This window comes from Crocuta crocuta, unplaced genomic scaffold, assembly GCF_008692635.1.
Source record: "Crocuta crocuta isolate KB4526 unplaced genomic scaffold, BGI_CrCroc_1.0 scaffold727, whole genome shotgun sequence".
Taxonomy (NCBI): Eukaryota; Metazoa; Chordata; class Mammalia; order Carnivora; family Hyaenidae; genus Crocuta; species Crocuta crocuta.
Genome location: NW_027527964.1, coordinates 707,233 through 723,217, shown reverse-complemented (window position 1 = coordinate 723,217; position 15,985 = coordinate 707,233). Strand labels below are relative to the sequence as shown.

Here is a 15,985-nt window from a genome sequence, read left to right as displayed (position 1 = left end):
ACCCAGAGCAGGGACCCTTTGGCCAGCGCCCTTCCCTTCCTTCAGGACGCCACCGCTCCTCCGCGCCTGCGCCCAGAGCGCCTCCACGCGGGCGCCGCTCGGCCTCGGCGACGGCCGGCCCCTGCCCGGCAGCCAGTCGCCAGGGTCCCGGGACGAGCCGACGGATCTCTGCGCCCAGAGGTTATTCAGCCAGTCAAGTTTACAGGAACGAGTATTCTCCTGGCTTCCAGTTTTCGTTACTATTTCTAACTTCCCAGACTCGGGTTTGGAACCCTGCTTCCTAAGCTCCCGGAGCGCACCCGTCTCTACTCGCGCACACTCCCAGGGAGAGAGGGTACGGCTTTGTTTGCGGGTTGCCTGCCTTCTGAGAAGATTGTTAAGTCTGCGCTTGTTACCTCGTTGCAAGTATGTCGCATCTACTGTGGTTAACGGGCAGTGCCGAAGCAAGCCCCGGAAAAGGTGTAACTCGATGAAACGTGTTCGGGAGATGACCCGATCCGTGTGCGCACTGGGAACAGACAGCGTGGGGACAGCCCTTTCCCGGGCAGCCTGTGTTTGGGGAAGAGCTTTGCTGGGGGCCCGGAGCCAATCCCTGCCCAGCTGCCTCCTGGGATTTGGCCTCGGGTGGGGATTGTGCCACGGATCCCAGACCTGCCCCGCGGTGTGGACCGGGCCGGAGGAGGGGCGGGGTGAGCACTGCACAAGGGCCTCCCGTGACTGCCAACTCTTAACAGTACGGCCTTGCTTGAGGCCAGAACTCAGATAACTCAGATGTCAGTGTCCCTAGGTGAACGGGCCCCCTCTTGAAGTCCTGCCTCTTAAGGAGTCAAATCCGAACTCTCCTTTTTTTTTTTTTTTTAAATTTAAATAAGATACATTGAGGGTGCCTGGGTGGCTCAGTTGGTTAAGCGGCCCACTTCGGCTCAAGTCATGATCTCACAGTTTGTGGGTTCGAGCCCCACATCAGACTCTGTGCTGACAGCTCAGAGCCTGGATCCTGCTTCCCCCCTCCCCCACTCCTGCTTTGTTTCACTCTCTCAAGATTAAATAAATATTTTTAAAAAATAAGATACATTGAAGTACAATTTGCATATGATGAAATGCACAGATCTTAAGTGAACAGCAGTATGAATTTATATATATACATACATACATGCACACACACACCATAGTGTAACAAACACCACAACCAAGATATAAAATAATGCCGTCACCCCAGAAAAGTTCCCTCATGCCTCTTTCCAGCTGCCCCTCCTCTGAGACAATCAGCAGCCACTGTTCCTATTTCTTTCACCATAGATTAGTTTTACCTGTTCTAGAAAGTTCTAGAAATGGAAACTCCTCTATGTTGTCTTTGCATCTGTATTCTTTCACTCAGGCAAATGGTTTTATGATTCACTTGTGTTCTTGCCTCTATCGGTAGTTTGTTCCCTTTGTTACGGAGTGTATTTCACTTCAGAAGCACAGCACAACAGATGTACCATTCTCCCACCGGGAAGTTTGGGCTGCTGCTTCTTCCCCACCCCAGCCCTCTTTTACGTTCCTTGTACTGAGGTGACTCTCAGCCCTACACACAGGCATGCAAAAAATGTAAGTTTTTAAGTGTTTCTATTAGAGAACATCGTTTCTGTTAAAAAAAATTTTAACGTTTGCTTATTTTTGAGAGAGAGAGACGGAGTGTGGGTAGGGGAGGGGCAAAGAGAGGGGGACACAGAGCCTGAGGCGGGGCTCGAACCCACAAACTGCAAGATCATGACCCAAGCCGAAGTCAGAAGCTTAACCAACTGAGCCACCAATTCACCCCCATTTCTATTTTTTTAATGTTTATTTTTGAGAAAGTGTGAGCAGGGGAAGGGCAGAGTGAGAAGAAGACAGAGGCTCCAAAGTGGCCCTCTGTACTGTCAGCACAGACCCCGATGCGGGGCTCAAACCCACCAACCATGAGATCATGCCCTGAGGTGAAGTCAGATCCTTAACCGCCTGAGCCACCCAGGTGCCCCACATCCTTTCTATGGTGATCATTTATTTTGTCAGGAGCCTGAAACCAAATCTCAGCCCCTGGAGGGTAACTACCATCATCCTTGGCTGGCAGTGAACCCGGATGTACAGAGGGGAGCTAGTTGTCCTCAGGTGCCCACACTTCCTCCCAGTCTTCACAGGCGGCCCTCTCTGCTCTCGGACTCCACAGCAAGATGGGACTGGAGGCACATCTCGAAGGTTGGTCAGAAGCAGTAAGACGAAGACCCTCCCTTAAACTCCCTTGTTTTCCTATAATTTTGACCCCTCAGCCATGGCAGAGTAGGGAACAGGAGACGGCTGCGGGCAGGATCTGAAGCCTGATGTCAGGGACGCACACGGAAAACTTTCTCCTTTAACTCAGTGAAACTTAAGTTAATTCTTGAAGGTGGGGGGAACTATCAAATATTTCACACTGCCCAGGCACGTGCTGGCATTGTGTTCAGCTGTGAAGTATAGATGCCTAAAAAACTGTAGCTTAAGCGAGGTAGACATTTATTTTCTCATTTAACAAGAATTCTCAAGGGAGAAGGTCCGAGGCTGATGTAGCACCTCAAAGCCTGTGGCACCTTCCTCGTGGCTCCAAGATGGCTGCTGACCCTCCAAGCATCACAACTGCATTCAGACAGAAAAAGAAGGGGGAGAGAAAAGGGCAAAAAACAATACCGACAGAATCTGTTCCATTTTATTTTATGTATTATTTTTTTAAGTTTTATTTATTTATTTTTTAATGTTTATTCATTTTTGAGAGACAGAGACAGAGCGTGAGCGGGACAGGGTCAGAGAGGCAGACACAGAATCTGAAGCAGGCTCCAGGCTCAGAGCTACTAGCACAGAGCCCGATGTAGGGCTCAAACTCACAAACCGTGAGATCATGACCTGAGCTGAAGTTGGATGCCCAACAGACTGAGCCACCCAGGTGCCCCGAATCTGTTCCATTTTATTTTTATTATGTATTTTTTAATTTTTTTAAATGTTTAATTTTTTAAAAAATTTATTTCTGAGAGAGAGAGACAGAATGAGCAGGGAAGGGTCAGAGAGAGAGGGAGACACAGAATCTGAAGCAGGCTCCAGGCTCTGAGCTAGCTGTCAGCACAGAGCCTGACGCAGGGCTTGAACCCACGCACCGTGAGATCATGACCTGAGCCGAAGCCAGACGCTCAACTGACTGAGCCACCCATGCACCACCAAATCTGTTCCATTTTGAAAACTCTTCCCAGTAGCCCCATCCAGTGACATCTCCTATACATGTCATTAGCAGAGCTGTGTCTCCAGGCCACCTCTAGCTGCACGGGGGTCAGGAAAGGATGCGTTTCAGCTGAGTCTTCTCTACCTCAAACAAAATCTGAAAGAATGGAGGACTAGGTTTTCCTAGGCTACCATCACTGGCTGCCACACCAGGGAAAGTACCTCCTCTGAGATCAGAAAAATGGTAACTGATTCTTCCATCTTTTTTTTTCTCCTAATGTTTATTTATTTAGTTTTGAGAGACATAGAGTGTGATCCAGGGAGGAGCAGAGAGAGAGCACAGAGCCAGATGGGCTCGAACTCACAAACTGTGAGATAATGACCTGAGCAGAAGTCGGACACTTAACTGAGCCACCCAGGCACCCCTTTTCTTTTCTTTTTTTTTAATGGCACATATCTTATGCTTTGACTCCTTGAGGATTCAGGCACTTGAAATGGAACAGCCTGGCATCCCACAATTCAAAAGTTGTGACTTTTTGTGCAAATCAAGATTCTCAGTAACCAGGACAACAAAACTCTGTGGACTTAAGGGGAGAATGAGTTTCTTAAGAGGCTCATAGTGTTGTCAGGATGGTAGAGCTGGAAAGCCAGGCGGGGGACTCAGCAGCCAGGTGCAAACCCCACCCGGGGCTGAGAACCTGGGAGGCGGGCAACCCCCCAGACATAGCCAGGGAGCCTGACGCTGGGGGCCTGCCCGGATGGCGCCCACTTGCCCACTTTTTTGGCTCACCCAACATATGTTGGTCTAATTGAACATAGTTCATTATTTTTTTAAAGTTTACTTATTTATTTTGAGAGAGAGTACGTGAGTATGAGTAGGGGAGGGGCAGAGAGAGAGAGAGCAAGAATCCCAAGCAGGCTCTGGGATGTCAGTGCAGAGCCCAACACAGGGCTCGAACCCAGGAACCATGAGATCACGACCTGAGCCGAATTCAAGAGTCAGGCTTAACCGACTGAGCCACCCAGGTGCCCCATCCTATTCATCTCTGAGACAAATTGTTTTGACCTTTTAATTTTTTTTTGAAAATTAGAATTGTTTTATGATTGATGTCCACTTTAAGGTGCTGGCAAGGTGGCCGCGGTCCCGTACGAACCTGGCTGTTATTCCTAATGGCATCTCTGGGCAGGGTCAGCCTGTCTTGGGCCTCAAACCACAGCCCACCTGAGGACTGTCTGAGGAGGAGGAGCCTGGCCAATGTCTGAAGCATCCTGGCGGCCATCGGGTAAAGACAAGGGAGCGGCCACACAGGCAGACGCTGGCGGCTTTGGAAACACCTCGCAGGCACCACTGCGTGACTCTCTCCTGGGCGTCGCTGCCCCCCCCCCAATGCCCAGGACGGCCCAGATGAGAGTGGGCAGGGGGCCACGCGAGCAGAGAGGACTTGCAGGCAGGGGGGCCTCAGAGGAATCAGCTTCTAAGTGTGACTAAGCCTGAGGAACACCTTCATTTACCTTCCTTACATTTTGTCTTTTGTGTGCCCAGAAGTAACATCTGATAAAAAGCCTATGTTTAGTACGTAAAAAGGCCTCTTCCAATAAAGCAAAACTAAAAATCCTAAGCGACGAGCAAGCATTATTTCATGGCTTAATTCGCAGCATTTCCTCCTTCCTAGTGGTACATTAAAAAGGCATGTCCAGGGGCGCCTGGGTGGCTCAGTCCGTTTAGCATCCTACTTCGGCTCAGGTCATGATCTCAGAGCCTGGAGCCTGTCTTCGGATTCTGCGACTCCCTCTCTCTCTGACCCTCCCCTGCTCACGCTCTCTCTCTCAAAAAATAAAATAAAACATTAAAAAAAAAAAAAAAGCATGTCCAGAGGCAGCTGGGTGGCTGTCCGTTGAGTGTCTGACTCTTGAGTTTGGCTCAGGTCATGATCCCAGGGACTTGGGATCGAGTCCCACATCGGGCTCTGCACTGAGTGTTGAGCCTGCTTAAGAGTCTCTCTTTCTCCCTCTTCCCCCTCCCCTGCTTATGTTCTCTCTCTCTTTCTGTCTTAAAAAAAATCATGTGCTGCTGACAATACCCGCAGTTTTTGGCTGACTGTAACTATTAGGCCCCCGTAGGAAACAAGTAGCCCACGCAACAGGGCTCGTGGAAGGCTTCCCGCGAGACCGCGGCTGGCGGTGTGGGCGTGGCTTCCGGAAACCGGAAGGAGCCGCAGAGCTGGGAGCTGACAACAGTGGGGACACGCAGGGCCGGAAGTGCGGGAGCCATTACCGGGACCCCGGAGGCCAACGTGCGTGGGGGAGGCCGCCGACAGCAGCCCGGCCCCGTGGGAGTCCGTGCAGACCCCGGGATGCGAACAAGCCGAGGCTCTCCGTTCACAGCGTGCCACGCACAGCACGGAGCCAGGCGGGGACTCGAAGGCAGGGGGCGAGGGAAGGTTCTGTAGCGGACGGAGGGCAGGCTTGAGCGGTGCCCTCATCGCAGGCTGTTGGCACGGGGAGGCTGGGGGTGGCCTCCTGGAAGCGGGCATCCCACGTGCACGGTTAGGGGTGCACAGTGGCTTCTCTGGCTGGTTTTAAGTCGGAAGTCGAGGCAAAGGTTAGGGAAACCGTCCGGTATCCATGGAGTCCTGGCCCTTTGGGGACCGTTGTTCCTGGCTCGCTGGGCTGGCTGCTGCAGAGGCAGGTCGGGGTTGTGTTCTTCCGCCTGCCGCACGGTCTGGTCGTGTCCGTTTGTGTGTTCAGTCTCCTACCTTCCATATGGAGTTTAAGGGTGAAAGGTGTGGACACAGGAAAATGTAAAGGATCTAGTCTTGTAGGGGTGGTGAGGATTGATGGGACAGGTTCTGAGGACAGCTGGCGTTGTCTCAGAAGGTGACAGCCCCAGGATGTCACAGAGAGCTTTTATGCAGAGGGAGATTGGCTCCCTCAGACAGGGACGGAGCACCTGTGCTGGCAAGGGGGCGTGGTCAAGGAGATTTGGGGGTTCCGAGGCTCAGCCCAAAGCACCCCCTCTCACGTTTTCGGGGGCCTCACCCCTTCCCCACCCGTTCCTTTCCTGGTGGGGTTGAGTATGTGTCAGGTTCTGTACCTCCCCAAGCTCCCAAGTCAGGCTCCAGGCTCCTCAGCCACACGGTATAAACCACCTACAGTATAACTCGCCCGTTTATACAAATGGGTATATAAAAGTGGACAAATCAGTGGTTTTTGGTATATTACATTAGTTTTTGAAAATTATGGTAAAACATAACATAAAATTTGCCATCTTAACCATTAAAAACATTTTTTTAGTATTTATTTTGAGACCGAGAGTGTGCGCGAGAGAGAGCAGGGGAGGAGCAGAGAGACGGGGGAGGGGCAGAATCCCAAGCAGGCTCCACGCTGTCAGTGCAGAGCCTGCCGCGGGGCTCGATTTCACCAACCATGAGATCATGACCGGAGGTGAAATCAAGAGTTGGATGCTTAACTTAATGAGCCACCTAGGTGCCCTGCTGGTTTAACCATTTTTAAGAGAACAATTCTCTTAAAAATTACATTACATTCACAACGTTGCCCAACCAGGCCTACTATTTCCAAAACCTTTTCATCACTTCAACCAGAAACTCTGTGGCCACTGAGCAGTACCTCCAATTTTCCTCCCCAGCAGCCCTTGTAGCCTCTACTTTAATTTCTGTCTCTATGAATTTGCCTATTATGGATGTTTCATGGAAATGGACTTGTACAGTAGGTAGTTTAATGTGACTCTGGCTTTGAGCATAGTTTTCAAGGTTGATCCATGTTGTAGGATGTATCAGTACCCATGCCTTTTCAGGGCCGAATAATATTCCATTGTGTGGATGCTTCATATATTGTCTATCCATTCATCAGCTGATGGACATTTGGGTTGTTTCCACTTCTTGGCCTGTGTGAATTGTGCTGCTGTGATCCCTGGTGCACAAAATATCTGTTCTACTCCATTCCATTTTGGGGCTTATGTACTTAGGAGTGGAATTGCTGCGTCATACAGTGATTCTATTTTTAGCTTTCTGAGGAAACTTCATACTGTTTTCCACAGAGACTATGCCGTTTTACATTCCCTCCAGCAATGTATGAGGATTCCAATTTCTTCACAGCCTTGCCAAAATTTGTGATTGCCTATTTTAAAAATTATGGCCATGGGGCACCTGGGTGCCTCAGTCACTGAGTATCTGACTCTTGATTTCAGCTCAGGTCATGATCTCCCAGTTTCTGCGATCGAGCTCCACATCAGCCTCTGCTCTGACAGTGTGGAGCCTGCTTGGGATTCTTTCTCTCCCTCTCTCTCTGTATTCCCCTCTCAAAATAAATAAATAAACATTTAAAATTTTTTTAAGCTTTTAATTAAAAAATTAATTATAGCTATCATGGTAGGTATGAAGCGGTATCTCATTTTGTGAGTGTGTGTGTATAAGTGTGTTTTAAAGTTTATTTATTTATTTTGAGAGAGAGAGCACAAGTGGGAAATGGGCAGAGAGAGAGGGAGAGAGAATCTCAAGCAGGCTCTGCGCTGTCAGCACAGAGCCCTATGTGGGGCTTGAACCCACAACTGAGAGATCATGACCTGAGCCAAAACCAAGAGTCACTGCTTAACAAACAGCCATTCGGGTGCTCCTTGTGTGTGTTTTTAAAAATTTTTCAAATTGTGGTAAAATACGTATCACACAAAATTTGCCATCTTAACCACGTTCAAGTGTACAGCTCAGTGGTATTAGGAGCGTCCACGTTTTATGCAGCCGTCATCACCACCGTGTCCAGAACCCTTCATCTTGCTAAACTGAAACTCCGTACCCATTAAACTGTCACTGTTGGCTGTGTTCCCTGCCGGCCCCAGGCAGCCCCCAGTCTACTTCCTGTGTAATCATCTCCTATAAACAGGATCATATGGTATTTGCCTTTTTGCAGCTGGCTTATTTCACTTATTTCACCCATGTGGATGAATCTGGGTCAGAATCTCCTTCCTTTTTAAGGCTGCATAATACTCCATCCCACGTGTAGACCATGATTCATTTCTCTGTTTATCTGTTGAGAGGTAGGTGGGTTGCTTCCGTGTCTGAGACTGTAAATGGCGTTGCTACAGATGTGGGTGTACAAATTTGTCTGTGGGAACCTGTTTTTCAGTTCTTCTGGGTTTACACGCAGATGTGGAATCGTGAGATCATAGGCTAAATCTATCTTCAGTGTTTTGAGGAACTTCCCGGTGTGCAAGGGATCTCATTTCTTCACATCCTAATTCTTGTTATTTTCTGTTTTCTGGCTTTACTTCTGTTTGCCACCCTTCTGAGTATGAACTATATCTCACTGTGGTTTCGACTTGCATTTCCCTGATGACTGATCACCTTCTCACGTGCTCTTGGACCACTGGTCCGCCTCCCCACTATTTATGATCACCACTGGCCCTGCGGGAGCTCGGGGCTGCAGCCACCTGCCCTCCGCCGCCTTGTGCCCACCTGCTCCAGCCTCTGCCACACCCAGTGTCGATTTGAGGATCGCGATGCCACCACATGCCATGGGCCACCGGGGCCTCAACTTCCTGAAGGAGAGGTCCTCCAGGGACTTCTCCAGTATGTGGGCGGCCCCTTCCCAGAATCCTGTGTTCAGTGGTCCTGGGGACACAGCCTGTGTATCAGGCTGAAAACAGGTGGCACACTCAAATCCGGGTTGATTGAGGTGAGTTTAAATAAAGGGAATTTTACAAAGGTGTGGGCAGGGCTTAGGGAAAACGAACAAGGCGAGTGTGAGAAGCATCGCCTGGGTGGCTCAGTTGGTTGAACATGTGACTTCATCTCAGGTCATGATTTAGGAGGTCAAGCCCCCATGTCTGCACTGACAGCACAGAGCCCACTTTGGTTCCTCTGTCCCCCTTTCTCTCTGCCCCATTCCTGCTCACACCCCCTTCTCAAAAATGAATAGACATTAGAAAAAAAAAAAAAGATTTTAACTGCCAGTTTTCCTCCTCTGCTGTCCTGGACAAACCCCCCCTTAAAAAAAAAAAAAAAAAAAAGACAAGTGAGGTGCATAGGGCCCTGGCAACGATAGGGACATCCCTAGAGCTGACGGGACAAGGAGACAGCAGTTCTGGAACCCAGAACGGGGGTGGGAGGGGTTGCTGAGCAGAGAGGGCCTCCTGAAGGGAACTGCAGCCGGTGGAGAGGGGTGCAGCCAACCCACAGAGAATAAATACCAGACCTCTCTCTCTTCCTTCCGTGTCAGGACCCTGCCCCGGTCCCTGAGGGCCAGTCTGTGGGAGGCCAGCAAGGGGGAGAGAGGTGGAAAGTGGGTCCGAAGGGGAAAACGGAAGACATGTAGCACCGTTCTTAATGGTTACTTTGTATTAGTCCAGATGCTTCTTGTCATGAAACACATGACAGACAGTGGTTAAACATCAGGAATTTGCTTTTCTCAAGCGAGAGCGCACAGGCAGAGATCTGGAGGTCTGCAAATGCAGGTTTTGCTCAGCAGCTCAGGAACCCCGAGGCAGGAGCTCTGTCTTTTTTGTCAGGGTCTCAAGATGGTGGCCGAAGTGCCAAGCGCCACATCCCCACAAGACTGCCACAGTGCAGGAAGAGTGGGACAGGGGCTTCCCCGGTCCCTCTCAGCCTCTACTGCTTCATTAATCAGTCTCCCCTCTGAGAGCGGGGTGGGCTGACTCTCCTCGGGAACCCCGTGTGGCTGAGAAGGGGGAATGGCTGTAGGCACTCCCTACAATGGCGATCGCAATGGCGGTCACTCTTGGTGACACGGAGATCACGGTGCTCCCAGGGAGTGCTCACCTCATGGTCTGGTTTATTGTCAAAGCACAAAACACAGCAGCGAATAGGCTCAAATGTGACCTGGTTGCTCTGAGCCTCCCTGGCTCACCTCTAACTGCGGAAGCTCTCCCTCCCTTTCAGGTAGCCTTCTGAGCCCACTTCAACCTGCGCTCAAGTGGGCCAGCAGTTTACCAGTTTACTTTAACAACAGATCTAGAGAGCCAGAGACTTCCGCTGCCTCTGTTTTCTGCTCTGGAAAAATCTCTGAGGCAAGGAAAATACAATTGGCTTGGCTACCTGTTTGGAACGAGGGAAGGAGAAAACCAAGAAGAAAACCCAGCAAATGTTAATGTTTCAATAAATGGCCCTGACCTGGAACTTAGATATGGATTCCTTACCCTCAAAGCCAGGGCTGACACTCAGCTGGGACCCCCCGGGAGGACCACAAAGCCTGCTGGGGTATCAGAAAGCTTCAGGCCCAGTTAATGGGATCCGCCCTCTATGTCCCCAGAAATATGGCTGCCTCAGCCCTTCCCCAGAGAAGGGGTTCCCCTGGGAGCCCTTCCACCTGTGGCCACCATCCCCACTAGTCAGGGCCCCTTGCTCACCTCTCGGGGAAGCATTTTGAACAACCCCCACAGTGAGTGCACACAGCTCTTGTGTAGAACTAAAAATACAGATCAAGACAAAACTCCGGGCCAGTGCAGTTCCAGTCAGGAGCAGTGAGCCTGTGCTCTTCACTCTGGCCGGCCTCTCCCAGCATGACTGGGCCCTGGGGCCACAGCGCCTGGAGGCCCCGGGTCCTCCCCGCGCTGGCCACCTCACCTTCCTCTACAAACCACCTCATGGGTGAGGCCCTGGGCACCTTCCAGGACAGCAGCACTCTGCCTGCCCTGCCTGGACTATGGGACTCACGACATATGCCTGTTCCTTCAGTGTCTGTCTCTGTCATTCGGCTCCTGGCCCCATGAGGACAGGGTGCTAGATGCAAGTGAGCACCCAGCATCCAGACCAGGGTCCACTGAGGTCACTCGGCCTCTATGTGTGGCAAATGTGTCACCGTCCTATTATATACAAGCTCCTTTTCTCATTATTCTGGGACGATCCACATTGTTTCTTTTCTGTTTTCTCGTGTGTCATCTAATGGTGTGGAATCACGCCCCATTAAAAAAATTTTTTTAAAATATTTATTATTGAGAGACAGAGAGAGACAGAGCACAAGAGGGAGAAGGGCAGAGAGAGGGAGACACAAAATCCGAAGCAGGCTGCAGGCTCTGAGCTGTCAGCGCAGGGCCCGATGCGGGGCTCCAACTCGTGAACTACGAAAACATGAGCTTAGCCAAAGTTGGACACTCAACCGACTGAGCCACCCAGGTGTCTCCCAAAGCCTCATTGTCTAGGGCATGAAGCTACTTACAGTTCCTTAAAATGTGAATTTCCACAGAAAGAGATTCAGGTGTTTGCCAACCTAACACCTGCTAGTGGCCTGCGGGGCACGATGCCCTTACCCCCCTACGCCCTCACCCATACTCAGAAGCTGCTTGGCTGGGCTGGTTTGAAGGTGACCCTCTGGATAATGCAGGACCTTTGTAGAATACTTGTGGAGGATACTGGATGAAAACACTCTTTGCTGAGAATCTGCAGCCTGTGTTCACCATACCGGGGGCCTCCCAGTGCCCACAGCTGGCATTCCTGAACCCTGGGGTGGCATTGCCTCTGATTAGGAGCTGGGGTTCCTCCCTGTTGCACTGGCAGCAGCTGGGTCCCCGCCTCTGGGACTGGCAAAGGCTGCACAGAGCAGGGCTCTGCGGGGCCCGAGCTCCCAGCCTGGGAGCTGGCATTGCCCACAGAGCCTTCGGGATGCCAGGCACTTGCCAAGTCTTAGGGGTGACATTGCATCGGGGCAGCTGTTCTTTTCCCAGGGGCTGGGGCATCCCGGACTGAGAGCGAGGCCAGGCTGTGAGAGGGGCTTGGCCCCTACTTATCGCTCAAGGTCCTTGGATAACAGAGGGTGGCTCTTAGGCTTCTTGGGCTGGGCAGGGACAGAGGGGCTGGGCAGGGCTTGCGGTTTCCCAGGGGACTTAAAAACAGGGCCCCCAAGGCAGTCAGCCTACACCTTCCTGACTGCAGCAATATGGCTTTTCTTTGGCTTCTCTCCTGCTTCGCCCTTGTGGGGGCCGCCTTCGGTAGTGAGTGTTGGGATCCCAGGGGTGGGCCTGCCGGGCCTGGAGTAGGCTGGGGGGGGGTTGGGCTGTGAGCCCCCAGTGGAAGGAGCCCAAGAAGCTCTGTCCAGAGTGAGCTGTGGGGCCTGGCCAAGAGGGAGTTTAGAGACCCCTTCCCTGCATCCTTGGGTCTCTGACCCAGACAGGCAAGCTGAGGCTGCAGGGAGCACAGGGCTCCTCCGGGGACCCTCTGAGCCCTTACGCTCTGAGACAAGAGGCTGCAAAGGACCGTCTGGGCCCTGCCGAGTTCTCTGGCCCAGAAGTGGCTTGGGCAGGGGTGCTGTGGGCTGAGTGGGGGTGTGGTTGCAGGAGACTCTCAGTGCCTCCTCCTAGGATTTTTACTTTTTACGCCAGGCACTTGCAAAGCCCTTTATTTTCCATTAAAAAAGAAGAAATAATAAAAACTACAGAAAATAATATGCCAACCATGTGCCTACCATCAGGGTTTTGCAAATATTACCTTTCTGCAGACTGGCCTCAGGTATTTCTTTTCTTTTTTAATTTTTAAAATGTTTATTTATTTTTGAGAGAGAGAGAGAGAGAGAGAAAGCACAAGAGGGACAAAGAGAGATGGAAACACAGATTCCAAAGCAGGCTCCAGGCTCTGAGCTGTCAGCACAGAGCCCGACGCGGGGCTCAAACTCATGACTCATGAACTGTGAGGTCATGACCTGAGCCGAAGTCGGACACTTAACCGACTGAGCCACCCAGGCTTCCCCTGCCCCCAGTATGTCTTTTTAAAACAAAATAGATTCAGCTGGAGCTACCTTCTTCCTTCTGTCCTCGAGGAAGATGAACCCAATTCTGAACTTGCTATGTGGGTTTTACTAATTTACTACATATTTATAAATCCATAAACTCTGTACCAAAGTTGTATAAACTTTCACAAACAGTATTATACTCTACATCAATTTTAAAACATGCCTGGGTGCCTGACTGGCCGAGTCAGTGGAGCCTGCAACTCTTGATCTCAGGGTCAAGGGTTCAAGCCCCACGTTGGGCTTAGAGCTTACTTTAAAAAAAAAAAAAAAGTGCCTTTTCCCACCCACCTGATGTTTTAGATTTATCCCTGTTAGTGCGGAGGGATACTGTAAAGTACTCAGCTGTGTAAATACATTCTAGTTTAGTTCTAATGTTTTTGCCATTACAGAGAAAGCGATTAGTACGATGACATATGTTTTGGTGATAATGATCTGCACTGTTACCCGGGGGGCAGCAGGGTGGGCGCTGGCCTGGAGTAAAGCCTGTGTTACCATAGGGAGGGGGGCTCCTTGGTGGTCGGGCCTGCACCAGCCTGACTTCCCTCATGCAGGTGCTGAGAAATCCCCTAGTCCGGGCACAGCAAGGGCTTCATGGACATATCAAGTACACCTGTCTTTTCTCACCCTCTGTGACAGTTCAAGCCCTTGTTTTGTGTTTTCCCCACGTGTCCTTGTATGGTGCAGAGTCAAAGTCCTGTTTTATTAAATAATTAAGAAACTAAAGCTTTTTACAATGAATAGTTCCTGAAATCTCTGGAAAAGAAGTCAGTGTGGGCACAAAAGGGTGGGACGTACCGGTTCCTACCCCCTCCAGCAAAGTCAGAGTTCTGGATTCCCCGTGTACTCGGGGTTAGCCGATTTCACTACCCCCCCACCCCCAACAGGCGAGCTTTGACCTGTGGGGTTAGCCTCGGGTGCTCCCCAGTTAACAGAGGAAAATGAGCACTGGCGATTCAGTGACACCCTGAGGTCTCTCATGGCAAGAAGGGTGGGCTTGGGCGTCAGCCAGGTTGTCTGATTTCTCAGTCTAGTTTCTGCTCCTTCATCAGGAAGGCCCCATGGCGTCCGCATCCCTGGCGGAGGGATTGGGGGTAGAGGCTTCCTCGGGGACCCTCGTTGCTAGAGGTTGAGGCCTGCGGCCAGAAGTCCCCTGGAGGGCGGCAGGGGTGTGGGGTCCTGGTGGAAGAAACAGGAGTTCTGCAGACTGGCTCTGGGCCTCAGCCTTCTCCCGCCTCCCCCTCCCCGCCCCCCCCAGACTGCGGGGTCCCTGCCATCCATCCTGTCCTGAATGGCCTGTCCAGGATCGTCAATGGGGAGGACGCTGTGCCAGGCTCCTGGCCCTGGCAGGTGTCCCTGCAGGTGAGGGGGGATTTCTGCGCATGAGTGGGGGCCACACCGGGGTATTGGCCTGGCTGGGGCCAGGCCGGGGGCTGCTGGTGTCCAGCCAGCACTGACCTCTCCATCTTCCTCCAGGACAGCACTGGCTTCCACTTCTGCGGGGGCTCCCTCATCAGCGAGAACTGGGTGGTCACTGCCGCCCACTGTGGTGTCAGGTGAGGCCTGGGCGGGGCTCAGGGTGAGGAGGGAGCAGGGCCCTCTCCCAGCCCTTAACCCCCACGTGATTCCTCTAGGACCTCCCACCTGGTTGTGGCTGGGGAGTTTGACCAGAGGGCAAATGGGGAGAACATCCAGGTCCTGAAGATCGCCCAGGTACGCCCGAGCCCTGCCCCGCCAAGGGCGCTGCTTGAGAACGCAGGAGCCCGGAGTGGATGGGGCTCGCCTCCAAGTTCTCACTCCGGGCTCCTGGGGGTCTCCTTCCCACACGGGGGCCTCCAGGAAGAGAGCTTGTCTCCTTGAACCCTGCATATTTCTGACTAATCCGAGGGCCTAACTTTGTTGTTTTGGTTCCGCTCCACAGGTTTTCAAGAACCCCAAGTTCAACATGCTGACAGTCCGCAACGACATCACCCTGCTGAAGCTGGCCACGCCTGCCCGCTTCTCCCAGACCGTGTCCCCTGTGTGCCTGCCCACGGCTTCGGATGAGTTCCCCCCTGGCTTGCTGTGCGCTACTACGGGCTGGGGGAAGACCAAGTACAATGGTGAGCATGACCTGGTCTTTTCACTCGGGGAGTGTCTCGGGTGGGGCTGTCTGAGCAGCAGGCGTCCGCAGGTGGGATCATTATGGCTTTTCCTTTCTTTTTCATCTAAACTGCTACACACTTTGAAATCTTTCCATTTTTTTATTTAAAATCCTCTTTAAAAAATTATGTTTTGAGAGAGACAGAGACAGTCTCTGAGGGGGGAACAGAGAGAGAGGGAGACACAGATCTGAAGCAGGCTCCAGGCTCTGAGCTGTCAGCACAGAGCGGGACGTGGGGCTCAAATCCATGAAACCTGGAGATTTCATGACTTGAACCAAAACCAAGAGTTGGACCCTTNCTTTCTCCTCCTGCAGGGCGACTCAGGCGGCCCCCTGGTGTGCCAGAAGGACGGAGCCTGGACCCTGGTGGGCATCGTGTCCTGGGGCAGCGGCACCTGCTCCACCTCCGTTCCCGCCGTGTACGCCCGCGTCACCGCGCTCATGCCCTGGGTGCAGGAAATTCTTGCTGCCAACTGAGCCTCTTTTTCCCACCATCCCAACCCCGAGTGTTTCCAGTAAAAGCATGTGAAGGGAGACACTGCGTGACCCTGTGTCTGTGCGGTCTGGGAGGCGCGGGCTGCAGCACCACTGTGACCCAGGGGCGGCGTTACCAGCGTCTTTCCCGGTTAAGGCTGCTTTCTTAGAAAGCGCTCTGTGTTCCATCCTCCCTACTCAGGTCTCCACTGCCAGGCAGAATTGAGTTTCTACCTGCTGGATCCAGCTTTACCCAAGGAACTTTCTAGAAGGCCGCGGTCCTTGGCCAGGCCATGGAGTCCATAGCTCTCCGTCCTGTGCTCCAGGCACCTTCACCTGCCTCCGCACACTACCCTTTGCCCTTCCCTGCCCCGGCTGGACACACACTAACCAGCGCAGGTGGAGAAATATCTA

At 52.0% G+C, this 15,985-nt stretch overlaps 1 protein-coding gene and 1 long non-coding RNA gene across 2 annotated transcripts; both read left to right on the top strand.

The window, feature by feature from the left end:
* Nucleotides 1–45: 45 nt before the first annotated feature.
* On the top strand, nt 46–4,762 carry LOC144222322 (uncharacterized). Its single transcript, XR_013332376.1, has 3 exons — nt 46–405; nt 2,035–2,217; nt 4,326–4,762. It is a non-coding gene; the product is annotated as an uncharacterized LOC144222322 (long non-coding RNA).
* A 688-nt stretch (nt 4,763–5,450) lies between these two features.
* On the top strand, nt 5,451–15,623 carry LOC144222315 (chymotrypsinogen B-like). The gene is given in 6 exon segments (XM_077752807.1): nt 5,451–5,628; nt 14,213–14,316; nt 14,431–14,510; nt 14,589–14,667; nt 14,876–15,056; nt 15,270–15,623. Coding segments are annotated over 6 exon segments (819 nt in total). The 5' UTR covers nt 5,451–5,558; the 3' UTR covers nt 15,575–15,623.
* Nucleotides 15,624–15,985: the final 362 nt, after the last annotated feature.